Source organism: Schistocerca cancellata, chromosome 5 (assembly GCF_023864275.1).
Source record: "Schistocerca cancellata isolate TAMUIC-IGC-003103 chromosome 5, iqSchCanc2.1, whole genome shotgun sequence".
NCBI lineage: Eukaryota > Metazoa > Arthropoda > Insecta > Orthoptera > Acrididae > Schistocerca > Schistocerca cancellata.
This window is the reverse complement of record NC_064630.1, coordinates 75,696,608-75,715,289: the sequence shown is the minus strand read 5'-3', so window position 1 is coordinate 75,715,289 and position 18,682 is coordinate 75,696,608. Positions and strand designations below refer to the sequence as shown.

Sequence of the window (18,682 nt, the reverse complement as noted above, 5' to 3'; positions counted from 1 at the left end):
CGGCGCTGGCTGTGTTGTGTGGCGTGCACTGTGCTCTGACCAGCAGAGGCGCTGCTGATATGCTCCGTCTCTCTCTCTCTCTCTCTCTCTCTCTCTCTCTCTGCCGTGGGAAACGTTTGGAGTTACCGTTCTTTTTTTCTGAATCACTGATTGTTCACTCCTTTGAAAGATTCAACTCTATGAATTAGTTCAAGAGCGGATCCCCCATCTCTAGTTCTAGTTACTGCAGGGGCCCAGAGTAATTTCAGATTTAATGCAGTACAGGAGAAGCTGCACTCCTCCATTTGTTTTTAATACATTATTTTATGACATTTTTAGTTAAGCACCATAACTGTATAGCTGTATTTACAGAGGGATCTAAACAGGGAGACTGTTGGTTGCTCTTTTGTTTTCCCCTATGATTTCCCCAAGATCCGACTGCCTCAAGACTTAACTGTCTTTGACATGAAATTCTATATTAGTGATGGGCTAAACTGCGATTTTCCGATATCAGTGATTTCTGTGAATGCTACTTTTGAGTATCTGTGATTCTTAACTGTGATTTGTCGCAGTTAAGAGTCGCAGTTAAGGAACATAGGTCGTGTATCCCTCCGCCACTGCTATTTCTGCGATTTCTGCTACTTCCGCGATTTCTGCTACTTCTGCTACTTCTGCGATTTCTGTGACTTCTGCTACTTCTGCGATTTCTGTGACTTCTGCTACTTCTGCGATTTCTGCGATTTCTGTGACTTCTGCTACTTCTGCGATTTCTGTGATTCCTGCGATTTCTGCGACTTACCACCATATGAGAAAGTTACATCTGTCAACACAGAAAATTGCATCTCAACAAACCTGTCTTTGGCAAGTATGTTTTACGTTTTTTCTTCCGTTGGCTTTAATTTTGTATTAAAGAAACAACTGTGAAAATATTAATAGTGTAATTAATATGTAAGTAGACGTACAGTACCGTAATAGTTCGTATTTAGAAAATGAATTGTAACATATTGTTATGTTCACAGGTACCTGAACTACATTTCAGTCACTCAGTAAAGTGATAACTCAAAATATCATTGTCAACAGATCTGAAGAAATTGCCACTGTGTCTTTAGACCGTTTTCGTCAGACGAGAGGTTAGTTTCTAAGCGTTTCGATGGACTTAATTACTTCAGTGTGATCGTTCTTGCAAATGTGATATTCATTATAGCAAATATTAGCAATCTACTCTGTCAATTATTTCGCTAGTAATTAATGACAGCAAAAATTGTTTAATAATCCTTGTGTTTTTGCAGACACAGTTCTGACTCTGATTACTGGTTGCTGTACGTATCTATCCACATCAAGGCTGTTTTTGAGAGAGACTAGTGAAGATTCAAGACAGTTCTTAGAGGATTTGCAGTTTAAAAGTGAAATAATTGTGAAATAAGTGTGTGAATGATTAAACTGTGTTTTATTGAAGTTGTTGTGCGATTTTAAAGGAATAATAAATGTCAAATACAGTGAGTGAATAATAAAAATCTCATTTTCCACATGTTTAAGCCGCCCTATACCCATAATTTTCCGCCACTTACTTATTGGTAAACACTTGTTGGAGAGTGACATGCCGCCCCCCCCCCCCCTTTCACCACAATCTTGGTGTGACACTGACCTGTAACTTATCCCGAAGTCTACAATATGCATTTTGAGGCTGTTGATATGAAAGTGAGAAGTACAGATCTTCCAGTTAAGTCAGGAATAGGAAGTGCATTACTTGAAAGTAACACAGGAAAAGCTTACTTATGTAGGTGGTAGTAGTGTCGGCAAAAAGTTCTTGTGTGTGAAGTTGCCATGTAGAACACCAGGTGTAAAACTTTTCTCCCGAGTCTTGAACTGTGTCGGAACAAAAGTGAGGCATTCATATGACTGTTTTCATTTCTCTACACTTATACAGATGTCTGAGTTCTGCTGTGTTAACACTAAAAAGTCCTGTAGGCATGTGGAGTATTAACCAAAACTGTCATATTGGAAGCAGAATCAAACACATTTGTTACGTTACTAGATATTTTCAGGAGAAAAAGGCAATGTTGTTTCTTATTAATATAATACATTCAGAGTCACAGCAGTATTTGACCAACCATAACTGATGCTGAATGTGCATGTCGTCATATAATATGAAGGGCTTATTTCAATAGTGGTACAAGTCCATCACCTCCACTTTTCTGTCTATAATGCGTCTGAAATTAGTGATCCAAACAAACATAAATAAAGGTTCATCTCTAGCAAGAAGCCATATGCTTGAATATTTCTGGTATCTCAAATGCAGATTTGTCAGCGCTCATTTAACTTTACGACTCTGTATCTCAAAATGAACAAAAATGGACTTGTACCACTATTGAAATAAGCCCTTCATATGCACACACAGCACATCGAACTCGTGAGGCACAAGGCTCTCATAACGAAGTACGTACGTCGGTCAACAGATGTCACTAGGAAAAGTATGTTAACTGCGCTTTTTAGTTGCTATTTGCGACTCTTAGTTGCGATTTGTCACAGAAATCGCAGTTTGACTCGGTAGCGAATAGCGTAGTATGAACTTTGCTCAACAGATGGCAGTGCTAACTGCGCTTTTTAGTTGCTACTTGCGACTCTTAGTTGCGACTTGTCACGGAAATCGCAGTTAAACTTGATACCGCATAGCAGTGATGGACGTAGTACGAACTTTGGCCAAAAGATGGCACTGTTAACCGCGCTTTCTAGTTGCTACTTGCGACTCTTAGTTGCGATTTGTCACGGAAATCGCAGTTAGGGATACCGTATCGAAGAGATGGACGTAGTACGAACTTTGGCCAACAGATGCCACTGTTAACCGCGCTTTTTAGTTGCTACTTGCGACTCTTAGTTGCGACTTGTCACTGAAATAGCAGAAAGCAGTGCTAAATTCGAGCAATAGATGGCTCACGTCTTTGAATATGAAATACTACGTGCGACTGCTAACTGTGACTGAAATCGCAGTTAGATTCTGTAAAGTTGCTACTGTGATATCTGTGACTTCACAGTCACTGTGATTTCTAACAGATACGCGATTTCCTGCCCACCACTATTCTATATGACCTTACAGGCACTGGAGCAGATGAGATGCGTTTAGACTGCAAAATTCCTTGTGTGGTTGTAATCATACTTGTTTCAGAGAGGTGTAAGATGTACATATCACTGTTTATTGTTGTTGGCTGCAGTTCGTCACGTCTAGGGGTAGATTCTTCAGGCTGAAATTTTTTTAATTTTGTGGGTTCCAGATGACCAGATAAAATTTTAAGTAAGCCTGTTCCATGATTTATGATTGCACCTTTTTATGTCACATTATCCTACATCCCACTGACTGTACAGTCACCATTTCCACAAAACAGAAATTTACTTTGTTATTGCCAAACATAAAAACATGTCCAATTCCATCAGAGGCGTGCCCACTACTCTTCATTCTGTGGTACTGACAAAATATTCTAAAGAGTTTACAAACTTTCTTGACAAAAGAAGAATCTTCACCAAGTTACAACATTATTTTCTAAACGAATACAGAAATAAATTTAATATACATATATCATCAGACTGCATAAATAATAATAGGAATTTCAAGTGCACCAGATATTTCGTAATTTCAAATATTTCCCAAAGAAGAGTAATTTTAACTGTACATACAGAGTTAACGCATATCGATTGTAAGAAATTAATTTCTTCTTATACATTTTAGCTTGAAGTATAATACATTGTATGCAAAATCATATGATATTCTTTTAGTTAAACAGCTGAGATAATTTTAACCTATACAAGATTTGAAAATACAGTATAACCTCGTTAGCGCGAACTTGCATAAGACGAACTCGCGGTTAACGCGAAAAAAATATTGGTCCCACCAGGAATACATCAGTTCTTATGGTATGTTTTATCAGTTAACACGAATTCCGGTTAAGGTGAATTACGAACTCTGTTTCAGTTCCTAGCGTAATTAAATTTCACTGTAACACAAACTTCCGACCTTAGAGTATACTAAAGCGTAATTTTTTTTTTTCTTCCGACATCAATGTAGGAAATTTAGCTACAAAGCTTCGACCATAAATATCTATGGTCGAAGATATCTATGGTCGAAGCTACAAAGCTAATTATACTTATTGTTGACTCGTTTTTAACGTATTGTAGGTTGGTAGCTATGATTATCACCTCAACAATCTGCGTATGCTGTATATTGTAAGACATTCAATAATGTGTGCAGCAGCATTTAGTAAGGTACTCAGTGCCAGATTTGACAGGTGTTCTGTTAGTCGTAGCCGTATCGAGTTGGAATACTGAATAAAACCACAGTTACAACCGGAACCTTAGCACACGAAAATGGCAAAGAGGAAACAGACAGCTCTAAATGTACAGTTAAAGCTTAAGATTCTAGATGAAGTGGACCGTGTTACCAAGAAAACAGCAATTGCAGAGCAGTTGGGAATACCTAAATCTACTTAATCTACCATTATTAAGAATCGAGAAAAAATTATTAACGCTGCGGCATCATGTTCTGGAAACAAATCTACTTCGTACTGCCAGGTATGAAGATACCGAGACCGATTCAATCATATGTGTGCATCTAACATACCTTTAACTGGCCCTGTGATTCAGTCAAAAGCAAATGATATTGCTAAAGATATGGGCATCGAAGACTTTAGTTGTTCTGCTGGTTGGTTGTATAGGTTCCAAAGAGACATTCAATTTCATCTCTACAAATTTGCCGTGAAGCAAATAATGCGAACAGCTGGTTGCATGAATTCAACCGAGTGAGGGAAAAGTATGCCTCATGTGATGTGTTTAACATGGATGAAACTGGATTTTTCTACAATCTTTTTCCAAATCACACCCTGGCGATAAAAGGTGAGAAGTGTCACGGTGTAGCAGAAGCAAACAACGCGTACTGTGCTGTAATGCTGAGCAGTGAGAAGTTTCGTGCCTGGGTTATCGGTAAATTCGAGAAACCACGTTGTTTTAAAAACATAAATATGGACACTTTACCTTGCATCTACTCCCACCACTAGAAAGCTTGGCTCGATGGCACATCATTTTGCAGGTGGCTTCTTCGTTTCAACAGTTGAAAGGTTGCTCAAAATAGACATGTTCTTCCTACATTGGACAGATGTACTGCCCATAACGTTCATGATCTGAACCTATCCAACATAAAGGTTAAGTCTTTTTCCACCCAACGCTACAAGCCACCTTCAGCCTTTGGACCAAGGCATAATCTCTCTCACAAAGAGAGCTTATCGTAAGCGACTTGCAAGAGCTGCAATTCGTGCTGCTGAAAACAATAGTGCAACCCCAAATTGGAATCTGCTTGACACAATAAAAGCCATCGCAACAGCCTGGAACTTAGTATCGCCACATCATATAGGGAAGTGCTTTAACAGAGCTTGGAGACATAGCAACACTGAAGATGTCCACGAGTTAGAAGATGCCACTTCACCTGATGGACAGTTCTGCAGGACGTTGCGAACCCTGGGATTAGTTTTGAAGAATTCATTAGTGTAGACAACGATGTTGCCATATGTGCTTCTGTGGATTAGGATGTGCCAAAAGCTGTGAACGAGGTGCAAGAAAGGCCATCAGAAGAAAGTGAAGTGGAAGAGAATACAGGTACCATTCCACTTACCTGTCAGGAGATGTTTACAGCTTTGAACTGTTAAGAACAGTTCGCTTCAACATCCGTCACTGTTGGGTTTGCAGATGCTATCATTACAATTGGTTGTGAAATCACAAAATATTATCGTTCCCGTTAACGTCAGCAAACCATGACCGAATTTTTTCCAAGAAAGTAACATTCATAATTCGTGAGTACTTGTAATTTTACAATCACTTTATAGTGTTAAAAGTCTACAATAATGTGAGTGATAGTGTAGTGTATTACACATTAGTGTACTGCTGTACATGTATACTTATTAAAATCTGTGGTTTTCACTTAACATGAATTTTTTTAACACTAACTCCTGATTTTTCGGTCCCTTCGGATATGTGTTAACGAAGTTTTACTGTATTTTGGTACCGATTATTTCTATAAAAAAAAAGAGGTAATGTTAGAGGAGGGTGTCCCATTACACTGTCCACTTTGCTGAGCGCCATTCTCTCTACAACGCTTGTACCCAATATATAACGTAGTCAAGGATGCCCTCCTCAAATTACAAAGGCTGAGGAAGGATGTGTCTTTCTGCTGGGTGCCAGGGCACGAGTATTGTGGAAAATGAAAGGATGGATCTAGCAACAAAGGAGGCATGTCGCGATCCCTTAGTTCAGTGTGCTATCCCCTTGTATGCTAGGTCATTTTTACTCATATTTGAATAGGCCACAATCCTATAACATGTGGGTTCTTGCTCCGGCAAAAACTTACAGGTGATGTTCAAAAATATATTTTACTAGCTATAATGACAATGTTTCATTTTATATCGTGTGCTTTTCATTTTTGTCTTTTGGTCAAATAATTGGGAAGATCCAACTTCACTTTACACCATTCAGGAACCGATTCATTACACAATTATTTTAGGTACAATCACAGGTTATGTTCCAATAATTGTGGAAGTAAATTATTTTTATTAGCGTATGCACTTGGTTCTGCTCTCAGAATAGAACTGATATGGGAAGTATGTAAAGTAACAGGTAAGTAGCCACACAAATGTTTCAAGATATGCAAAAATTGTCAGTAGTTTTTACTATGTCAACAAACTAAATTGAAATCTCAGTGATTAACTGTGTCAGAAAAGATGACATTGAAATTATTAGCCACAAATTTTCATGATTACTTACTGTCACAGTGGTAACAAGTAGTGTACTTACTAACAAAATATAATGCATTGCAATTACTCCAGCAGACATTTTTATACCATGAAAAATACAATAAAGAAGGAAATGAGTATCTTGAAGTAGTAATTCTTTTGCTTATGAGAATATTTGCAGCAAGTATTCAAATCTGGCTATCAATGACTCAAGGGATGCTTCCTAACAGACTTAAGTATGCAGTTGTGCCATATATAAGTATAGATAAGCATTTAACCTCTCCAGGCACATTTTACTCCTCTGTTTTCTCGAAAAGCACTTATAAAATGACTAAGTAGAATCCTGGTTGAATTTTTTTCAGTGTAACTTTTTTTAACTTTCTCTGGCTTTCATCAAAAATTCTTTTAAGAATTCTTATGATTTATCAAAAGAAATCTTGGTACATCAGGAACTCATAATGGTGTATTTTGTGATTCTTCCACTAAACTTGTGCGTTGGATGCTAAATTGTTGTGACACTTTGCGTGAATGTAATCTCAAGTTCGGATCAGAAATCGGATAATGTACTGGAAATAAAATAAAATTTGGAAATGTGATGTAATGTGCTGAATCCCATAATCTTTTTTGTTTTGCTGCATTCATTTATCTAATTAACATTATCTTCCAATGGTTTGTCACTCTCTTAAGTTGTCACACATATCCCCGATGATAGTTGAATAGAACTAAAACTAATTCACAGTAAACAGTCTCTCTCTCTTTCAATACGTGGGTCGCTCCAAAAGAAATGCACACTATTTTTGTAAAAATACAGTTTTCATTCTGCATGTGTGAAAGTTTTACGGTGTGTAGATACATCCTACCTGCTTGTTTTCAAACTTAGTTTAACCTGTTCCCATGAGTGGCGCTGTCACAGCATGTCTTCAAGATGGCTGCTACACTTGACGTTCGTCAGAAGCAACGTGCTGTCATAGAACTCCAGTGCTGTGAAAACGAGACAGTGGGAAGCATCCAAAAGAGGTTGAAAAAGGTGTATGGAGATGCTGCTGTCGATCGCAGTACAGTTAGTCTGTGGGCAAGCAGGTTACGTAATGAAAGTGGGCACCACAATATTGAGGATTGGCTTTGAAGCGGCAGGCCTTGTACTGCACACACTCCAAACAATGAGCAGAGAGTTAACAAATTGGTGGCTGCTGACAGACGCATCACAGTGAACGAATGCATATGTGACGACACTGAATAAACTTCAAGCTCGACTGAGTCGTGTTCGACCACATTGGCCAAAGCAGGATGTTTTGCTGTTGCACAACCACATGTCAGTCAAAAACCATGGAAGCAATCACAAAACTCGGATGGACAACACTGAAACACCTGTTTTACAGTCCTGACCTAGCTCCACGCGACAATCATCTCTTTGGGAAACTGAAAGACACTCTTCTTGGAGCAAGGTTTGAAGACAATGACTCCCTTGTGCACACTGCCAAACAGTGGCTCCAGCAGGTTGGGCCAGAATTTTACCGTGTGGGTATACAGGCGCTGGTTCCAAGATGGCATAAGGCAGTTGAGAGGGATAGAAATTATGTGGAGAAATGAAAATATTGTTCCTAAAGAATGTTTCTACACACTGTAAAACTTTCCACATGTAGAATAAAAGATGGATATATATATATATATATATATATATATATATTGCATATGGATGAACTAAGAGGTTACGAAGGTTAGGTGGACGGCGGAAAGACACTCTTGGTGGAGTGGGGAGGATTTCATGAAGGATGGATCTCATTTCAGGGCAGGATTTGAGGAAGTCGTATCCCTGCTGGAGAGCCACATTCAGAATCTGATCCAGTCCCGGAAAGTACCCTGTCACAAGTGGGGCACTTTTGGGGTTCTTCTGTGGAAGGTTCCGGGTTTGAGGAGATGAGGAAGTGGCTCTGGTTAATCCCCAAAGCACCTTCCCTACCCTCTGGCTCCTACCCCTGTAACCGCCCCCGGTGTAAAACCTGTCCCATGCACCCTCGCACCACCACCTACTCCAGTCCTGTAACCCGGAAGGTGTACACGATCAAAGGCAGAGCCACGTGTGAAAGCACCCACGTGATTTACCAACTGACCTGCCTACACTGTGAAGCGTTCTATGTGGGAATGACCAGCAACAAACTGTCCATTCGCATGAATGGACACAGGCAGACAGTGTTTGTTGGTAATGAGGATCACCCTGTGGCTAAACATGCCTTGGTGCACGGCCAGCACATCTTGGCACAGTGTTACACCGTCCGGGTTATCTGGATACTTCCCACTAACACCAACCTGTCAGAACTCCGGAGATGGGAACTTGCCCTTCAGCATATCCTCTCTTCTCGCTATCCGCCAGGCCTCAATCTCCGCTAATTTCTAATTTCAATTTGCCGCCGCTCATACCTCACCTGTCTTTCAGCATCATCTTTCCCTCTATACTTCCGCCTCGACTGACATCTCTGCCCAAACTCTTTGCCTTTACAAATGTCTGCTTGTGTCTGTGTATATGCGGATGGATGTGTGTGTGTGTGTGTGTGCAAGTGCATACCCGTCCTTTTTTCCCCCTGAGGTGGGTCTTTCCGCTCCCGGGATTGGGGTGGCTCCTTGCCCTCTCCCTTGGGGCCCCAAATCCTTTTGTCTTTCCCTCTCCTTCCCTCTTTCCTGGCGGGGCAACCGTTGGTTGCGGGGGCTGGAGTTTTGTGTGTGTGTTTGTGTTCGTTTGTGTGTCTGTCGACCTGCCAGCACTTTCATTTGGTAAGTCACATCATCTTTGTTTTTAGGTATATTTTTCCTTCGTGGAATGTTTACTTCTATTATTTCCACGAAGGAAAAATATACCTAAAAACAAAGATGATGTGACTTACCAAATGAAAGTGCTGGCAGGTCGACAGACACACAAACGAACACAAACATACACACAAAATTCAAGCTTTCGCAACAAACTGTTGCCTCATCAGGAGAGGGAAAGACGAAAGGATGTGGGTTTTAAGGGAGAGGGTAAGGAGTCATTCCAGTCCCGGGAGCGGAAAGACTTACCTTAGGGGGAAAAAAGGACGGGTATACACTCGCACACACACACACATATCCATCCACACATATACAGACACAAGCAGTGTCTGTATATGTGTGGATGGATATGTGTGTGTGTGCGAGTGTATACCCGTCCTTTTTTCCCCCTAATATATATAAAAAAAGCGCTGGCAGGTCGATAGACACACAAACAAACAAAGACAAAAGGATGTGGGTTTTAAGGGAGAGGGTAAGGAGTCATTCCAGTCCCTCTGTCTGTATATGTGTGGATGGATATGTGTGTGTGTGCGAGTGTATACCCGTCCTTTTTTCCCCATAAGGTAAGTCTTTCCGCTCCCGGGACTGGAATGACTCCTTACCCTCTTCCTTAAAACCCACATCCTTTCGTCTTTCCCTCTCCTTCCCTCTTTCCTGATGAGGCAACAGTTTGTTGCGAAAGCTTGAATTTTGTGTGTATGTTTGTGTTCGTTTGTGTGTCTGTCGACCTGCCAGCACTTTCATTTGGTAAGTCACATCATCTTTGTTTTTAGGTATATATATATATTTTTTTAATAGCGTGCATTTCTTTTGGAGTGACCTTCGTATCTTGTAGAGAGCATTTCAAATAAGCAAGAGGTCTTACCTGGATGTACTAAAATGGAATCAATACACACAAATCTCAGCTCAACACTTAGTAGTAACACTCACTATGTTGACTTGATCATTGTGTTGGACTTCCCTGCTTGTCTCGTACATCTATTTTGTAGGGCAATGCAGCTAACATAAAAAGCATTCATTTAACAGAAGTGCGCTGTAAGAATGTAATGTAAAAGAGGTAACAACATTTTTGCAGAGGCTTCTTGAAAATTGTGACTCTTATTTCGCAATATATTTATTCCCTAATAACATGTGCTGGTAATAAAGATTAGTTTCAGTATGAATTTTGATTCATACAACTACAGTGCAAGACTTGACTAGGTTTGTGTGCAATGAGCTTGTATCAGACGTAGTGTAAGAAATTGCAGATCCCTATAAATTCAAAATAAAATTCAAAAATTGATGTAAGCCACTTCAAGTTACCAAGAATTGAAGATTTCTGTTAACTGCGTAAGCGGTAGCAATGTTCATTGTAAGGAAGGCTGTGTGTTGTGGCACATACTTAAGTATTGTCCTGTAAGTTTAATTTTCTTCATGTAGCCTCTAAGCCAGCAGTGGAAGCTAAACAGCTGTTGTTCAGTGTAACTGAGAAAGCAGCAGCTTTATGCAAAGTATTAGATTTTTTTGTTAATAGAACTAAGCTTGAGTAAGCACAAACAGTTTGATGTATATCTTGACTAATTAAACATGACTAAAGAGTCTTATTATGCTGGGAGAACACCATAAATAAATAGGAGAGTGAGAGTACCGAATACACTGTGTGTTGACAAACATTTAAAAACTAATGTCATCGCATTCAAAAATGAAGCAGTACTTCAGCTTATATATAAAAAAATTGTTATACTTGTTCTTTGATTTGTGTTGAATATGTCTATTCATACATATTTTATTTAGAACTGTGGCATAAAAAATACTCTGTAACAGAATGTTGTAAATCAGTGACTTACATAAAATAAATACTATAATCAGTTTTTGGTCAATATCCAGTTCATATACAGAGCATTTGCTACAACAGAAAAGTACTTTGTAAAAAAAAGAAAAATCAGCATTCATTCATTTTAGAATGCTTGCTTTTTGCAGCACACACTTTTTAGCAGTGACTTTTCTGTGAAAAAATTAATTCATTCACAGTATTCAACAATGTGCTTCAGCTGTTCTCAGAGTTCATGATCTCAACTTGACAAGAGCACTGTATGGACGAGGTGATGGTGTAACACCGTCAATGGCATCAGTGGATGGAGGTACTTGATTTGGTGGCACTTCAAAATTGAAGTTCTGCAGCAGTGATGACATAAATATGAAGACATTTGACTTTGCTAGAGTCTCTCCCATACATCGATGCTTTCCTGAAATTAAAAGCAGTAAAATAGATTAAATAAGGTCTTCACTACAATAAAAGCAGTTCCTGTACCAAAATAGACTTTTTTCTGTGCTTACCAAGCCAAGTTTCACTTGATATTTCCAAAATTATAAATTCTGTGTTATTTAACAGCTTCAGAAGTGAGAGTGGGAGTGAGACTCACGCAACAAGACAGACAAAATCAGAATATTTTTATTGTTGGGAATGTGCTTAGCACCTGGTAAACTAGAAACAACTGGAGGAAGGCTGGCTTGCATGTGAAACACTTCTATTACAGAACATTTATGACATCTCCCAGGAGAAAGAAATTAGAAGAAAGGGTGAGGAGAAAGTCAATTCAAACACTGGATTGTGAGGTTAGACAGAGAAAAGTACAAATAGGTAATGTGTCAACAGTCAGAGCTTAAACCAGAATAGCTTGTGTATATGCCAAGTTAGTTTCCTTAAATTTCTTTAGGCATTCTGTTATCTGCCTCACCTCTATCTTCCCTCCTAGTTTTTCAGATATTATGCATCATTTTTATTCTAATGTTATGTGTATGTAGTCGAGCTAATAGAATTGGTCCAAGGTAGGGTGTATTAGTTTGCAAAGCTGTTGAGATAAAATTATTCTGAAGGGAGAGAAAAATGAGTGGTGGGGCACTGGAATTAGATAGTAGGAAAAGGAAGAGAAGGAAAAATAACAGATGAATGTGGACTGGGGGAGGGAATGAAAGAGGAATCCACCTGGTATAATCATCACCAATATTGGTTTAAGAGTTGTCAAAGGAGGTTGGATACTTGTAAGAGATCTTCCCACCAAGATACAGCATCCAGAACTGCAATCCTGACCTTATAATCCTACCTGCTGACAGTCTCCATCACTGTTGTTTTTAATTGCAAGAATTAATCCATCTACAAACCCTGCCATGGTGATCCCATTCCAGAAATCCAGCAAGATCTCCAGTCTCTCCTCAAATACAAAGGCTCATACCAGTAGCTCGCACCAGAGTCCATCTCTCTCTTCACTCTGCACTCCTACCTTCTACATGCTTCCTAAAGTCCATAAACCCAACCACCCAGGACGCCCCATTGTGGCTGATTACTGTGCCCCCATGAGAGAATCTCTGCTCTCATAGACTTAACATCTTTAGCTTATTATCTGCAACCTACCCTGCTGTACAAAAGATACCTGCCACCTCCTCACCACTATGAACTCTACCTTTCCCAACACCTGATGGATTCCAAACCAACAACCTCCTTCCTAGTCGCCATGATAAACTATATTCTCACCCACAATTACTTCTCCTTTGAAGGCATAATCTACAAACAAATCTGGGGATGGGCACCATCCTATGCCAATGTATTCACAGGCCAATTAGAGGAATCCTTCCTAAACATCCAGAATCCCAAACCCCTCACCTGGTTCAGATTAATTGATGGCATCTTTGCAATCTAGATCAAGAGTGAGGACACCCTATCCACATTCCCCCAGAACTTCAACACCTCTGCCATTCGCACTTCAACCAATCTTCCTCAAGCCAACAAGCCTCCTCCTTCGATGTTGGCCTCCTTCTCAAAGATGGCTACATCAGTACCTCCATCCATATCAAACCTGCCAACTGTCAGCAGTACTGCCACTCACTCAATACCAAGAAGTCTGTTCCCTACAGCCTAACAACCACGACTCGCATCTTTAGTGATGAGCAGCCCTTGTCAAAATGTACCGAGGGACTCACTGAGGCCTTCACAGACCATAATTATTCTCCCAACCTTGTACAGAAACAGATCTCCTACACCTTGTCTCTCCAGTCACCCCTGCCCCATCTCCCAAAGTCTCACCGTCCAGTCACAGAGGAGCATGTGCCTCATGACTCAGGACCACCAAGGACTGGAGCAACTGAATCACATTGTCTGCCAGGTTTTGTACTACCTCCCACCATGCTCTGAAATGAGGAATGTCCTACCCACTATCCTTCTCACTCCTCCCACAGTGGTATTCAATCACCCACTGAACGTACACAATAGCCTTGACCATCCCTACATAACCCCTTCTCCCATCACCTTGCCTCATGGCTCATATCCATGTAATAGACCTAGATGCAAGAACTTTCCTATACATCCTCCCACCATCACTTATTTCGGACTGGTCTCAAGCATCACCTATCCCATCAGAGCAGGGCTACCTGTGAAACCAGTAATGTGATCTGCAAGGTAAGCTGCAACTATTTTGCTGTGTTCCACTTGGGCATGATCAACAAGCTGTCTGTCCACATGAATGGTCACCAGTAAATTGTGGCTGAGAAACGGCTGGACCACCGAGTTCCTGAGCATGCTGCCCAACACAACATTCTTCATTTTAATGACTGGTTCACAGCCTGTGCCACCTGGATCTTTCCTACCAATACCAGATTTTGTGAACTGGATAGGTGAGCACTCTCCCTGCAGTACATCCTACATTCCCAAAACCCTCCTGGCCTCAGCCTTCGTTATTCATTGTCCTACATGCACCTGTCCCCTTACCAGTTCCCATTCCACTGCCTTCTATCCCACAAGCACACCCACAATCTTTTTACATCCCCTCTTCCACTGCCCCCTTGTTGTGTAACCTCCCAGTTGCCAACCCTCTCTCCCCCCACCTTGTCCCTGTATGCTCCCACAAACAGCACTTTACTTTCACCAATCCCTACACTGTGTGTGTGTGTGGGGGGGGGGGGGGTTCTTATTTTATTTTTTCTTTCTAATTCCAATGAAGCCTTTTTGGCCGAAAGCTTACTTGTTTGACAGTCTTTCTGTTGTGCCTATCTGCGGAACCAGTAAGATAGTGGAAGACTATTGCATACAGCATAAGGTTTGTACACCCTTGCTACAGCAGGGCAAATGTGCTATTGTAGAACTTGGACCTGCAGTGTTGTCGAGTATCGAGAGCGGCACAAGAAGCATTGACCACTGCAGAGATACTGCACAGCGAAGCGGTATTACAAGGTGCCAATGAGATACCAGGAAGAAGCCATATCTCCTGTAGTTCCAATGTGCCTCTGCCCTGAGGTACTGTAGCCAGAGGCCAGGAGGGCAATTCTGTTCAAGGTCGGATCCTGCCCACTTACAGAAAGCTCCTGTCAAAGTAACGTCATTATGCTGGCTACTCACCGTGACACAGCTGTGTCAACCATTGGAGAGTGAAGATACTTCAGTGTCCTGTGAACAGTGACTATGTGCCAGTGCTATCAGAACTGTGTCTACTAACTTGTGTTTTCCAGTGACTGTAATGAAGCCAGAACATGGCCATTATGGACTTGTATCAGTTTCCCACTCATTAATCATGGCTCCTTTAGTATCTTTCTGAACTGCAATTCCATGTGTGCAGTTTCATAGCTACTGCTAAGTGTGGCAAGCAAATGTAAGTTTTTTTGTGATTAATAAAAGTATTACTTATTCAGAGTGTTCTAATTAACTGCATTCTTCCTGGCCATCTCAATGTCTAAGAGGTCCAGCACAACAGTACCAGTCATCCAATGAAATACAAAACAGATAATGTCACATATACTTCTAATTAATGGTGTAGTGGTATCAAGGAAGCTGCTGAGATTAATCTAACAAGATATCAAAAATAGAGAGAAAGATTTTTGCCTGAATTCTGCTTGAAATCCATCTTTGTAATTAAACAACATAGGGACAGAATTAGCTCTACTTGCTCACCTGTTGTTGGCTGACATTTCACTGTCCCAGTGTCTTGTGTTTGGCATCTTTGACTGTGTGGTGGACTAAGTTGTTTGCTTTGTTTGTTTCTCTGTGTGAACACATCATCTATTGGTGCAGCCATGGCCACTGGGTGCTTAAATTGCTATTCATAACAATCGCTCAATGCATTTGTGGTTTGAAAATGACAGGGATGTTCACACATTGTAGGATGTTACTGAGCTGCATTCCCATACAGTGATTGAACATTTGTTGTATGTATTCTAGTATCTTGACTTGCTTTATATCTTAGCATAAGCCTGATCATCCTGTCTCTTCTTCTGATAAGTTTGTCACTAGTCCCATTTCTGCTGCTGCTTCTGTTCCTAAATACTTTCATCTTTCTTTGCTTTACTCTGTCAGTAGTCTGTTATTCAATTTGTGAAGGCCTCTAATTTTACAAAACTTTCTCAGAGGATAGCAATGACATCAGAAAATCTAATTTTTTATATCCTTTCACCCTAAATTGTAAACCCACTTCAGAACCTTTCTTTTATTTCTTTCATGTATCCTTTGGTATGCAATAAAGGAGAGAAATTGTCTATGCCCTTTTTAATCACAGCATTTACCTCCTGATTCTTGTATCGCAGTATACTAGCTGGTGTACTTCACCCTGGGAGTTGATACGAGATTGTGTGGTAGTTGGCATAAAAGGACACACTTTAAAGTAAAAAAGGTAAAAAATTGTTGAAAACATATTCTTACTATTTACAATACTTGTTTCTAAACAACATTTTTCATTTTGTTATCTGGGGTATATATGTACAATCTTTTTGAATTTCCTACGAGAGCAAGCTACTGATAGTTGACAGTGAGAGAAGCAGGAGTCTTTGAGGTTGATGCCGCAATATTTTAAAGTTTGTCCTTGTGCTTTGTTAATTGTAAAACTGTAGGCTAATGTGATTGGAAAGTGCAGTCTTTCAAATTGGAGTGGCCATTCAGTAAACATCACTGTTATTCTGGGGATAAATGTGTGTGTCTTTTGTAACTTCTAGTCATAAGTTTGCCTTTGGTGATGTTATTTGACAGCCGTTTGACATTCATCCTTGTTCAGTTACATAGTTTTGGTGAGTTGAGATTTCCAATTAGTATGATCAGAGCCCCAATTTTAAGTCAAAGGCAGTATAATGGCATTCCTGACTTGCAAAGAGCTAAGAAAGTCTGAAGGAAGTTCACACTTTCTTCAATGTTTACCATTGTGTTGGTAAATTTGTATATTCTCTCTTCACCAGGAATTTTCTTTTGAATATTAAAGTTAATATTGTTGACAATATTATTTTTTAGTTGCCAAAATTGTCCTTTCAAATAGGCAGTCTGGATTGGTATAATTGTGAACAATGTTTGGATAAATTTGGTTGATGAGTTTATTTTCAGCAGTGACTATGTTGCAGAAATTGCTGTTGAGTTTAATGAGGCCAATCATCTGGTTAGTAGGAAACGTGCCTTCACCCATTTGTAAAAGTTGTTGAGAGAAACATGCTGTTGTTTCGTCTTTCGATAGTTCAACTCTCACATTTTTTGTTAGTCGCGGTATTTGTATGTATGGCAGAGATGTGATTTCTTTTAAGTGTGCATTGATCTTATCTGCTGGTGTTGACTTGGCTATAACTGCAAGTGTTTGTTGAAAATCTTCTGAGGTATGAGTAGACCTCCTTCCACCACTTCAGGATTTTCTTACAAGTCTTGTAATTTTCTGTCCATGGCTTTGAGTGGTTTTTTATGTGCCATTGTGCATTCGTCTCAGAAGATAATTTTAGCATGCTTTAGAAGTTCACCCCGTCCACAAGATATCTGCCCTCCTTGTAGAAATATTACTGGATACTGGAGGCATTATATGAACAGTGTGTGTTTGCAATGCATTGTAGTCCTTCCCTTCTTTCTTGTACAATTGTGTCATACCTTGTGTTTTCATTGTTCACAATTTGATGGCGACTTTGTGTATCTGCAACGTTCGTGTTCTCCAGGTGGTCTCTTGTTGGCTCGAATTATAACTTTATAGTCATCAGTCTAGTGCTGTTTTGAATATGTAAATCAGTTGATTGTATTTGTGTAAGGTCCTTTGGACATCATGGACTGCTACTCGTCTCAATCCACTGATGTCTGTGCATGGTTGATCACTTTCTGTTTCTTCATTTTCGATGAAATATAATCGCAGAAATTTATGATCTTTGTTGGATAGTGGTAATAACGGTCCCATGTTGTGATAGAGTTGTCCTTGGGCGGAAAAAAACATAATCGATTTCATTCTTGTTAGTGTTGATTGAAGTGACACCAAAAGAATTCATATGGAAGCAGGCATTGTATGCTTTTATCTTTTGAAGAAAGTGCTTTGATTCTGGAGTTTCCCATGTCGTGTAATGTAAAAATTCCTGTGGAAGTGCTTCCAGTGGTGATAATCGAGTTTGTCTATTCATGCAAGAGTATCCTGGTGTTTCTTTACTGAATTTTTTCATGTTGCAAAATTGGCAGATGTTATCCATTTTTCTGATTACAACATGTTTGTGTATCATCTCATTCGTTGGGAACTTAAACATGCTTTGCACTCTTCATCTGTTTCGTTTTTTCTTTGCTCTTTTTTTGTTTTCACTGTTTTGCTTTGGATCTGGCAAGACCTCCTCCTCTTTTACATTTAAACATTCTTTAAAATATAAATCAAATCAACTTTTTATTAATAAATACACTTTACACATGTTTCACACTTTATTTTCAGTTTATATTCACTGTATCACTTTGGCTACTCACGTATCATATTCACTCACTGCGCTACTTTTTCAGTTCCTCCCTTCATTACTGATAGGAAACTGACTTCCAAACCCATGACAGATCTTGCTTTATGTACCCCCAACAATGGGTAGCCCCACCAGTGGCAAATTCCAGAACATACCAAAAGGGCTTCGAATGGTCCACAATGTTCCAGAATATTCCACAATATTTGTAAATGTTCTGGAATGTTCTACAATGATCTAGGATGTTTCAGGATGTTCCTGAACATTTCAGAACATCACAGATCATTGTGGAACATTCCAAAACATTCTGGAACGTTGTGTACTGCTCTCAAAAGTTTAGAATATTCTAGACATTTCTAGAGGATGAAACTTCCCAGCCCTTATATCTTCAAAAGCATGCCCTTCAGGTAAAAACAGAAACTTTCTTCATGGATTGGGGATAGAGGGCTACC

General features: G+C 39.8%; 1 protein-coding gene and 1 long non-coding RNA gene across 2 annotated transcripts in view; one reads left to right on the top strand and one right to left on the bottom strand.

The window, feature by feature from the left end:
* Nucleotides 1-619: 619 nt before the first annotated feature.
* Nucleotides 620-1,485, top strand: LOC126188218 (uncharacterized). Its single transcript, XR_007537834.1, has 3 exons — nucleotides 620-844; nucleotides 999-1,109; nucleotides 1,269-1,485. It is a non-coding gene; the product is annotated as an uncharacterized LOC126188218 (long non-coding RNA).
* Nucleotides 1,486-11,392: 9,907 nt separating this feature from the next.
* LOC126187946 (probable cytochrome P450 303a1) overlaps nucleotides 11,393-18,682 on the bottom strand; it is a 113,368-nt gene continuing 106,078 nt past the window's right edge. The window contains exon 9 of the mRNA XM_049929321.1: nucleotides 11,393-11,773. Within this exon, the coding sequence (XP_049785278.1) occupies nucleotides 11,592-11,773 (182 nt within the window). The 3' untranslated portion in view covers nucleotides 11,393-11,591. The remainder of the gene's footprint in view (nucleotides 11,774-18,682) is intronic.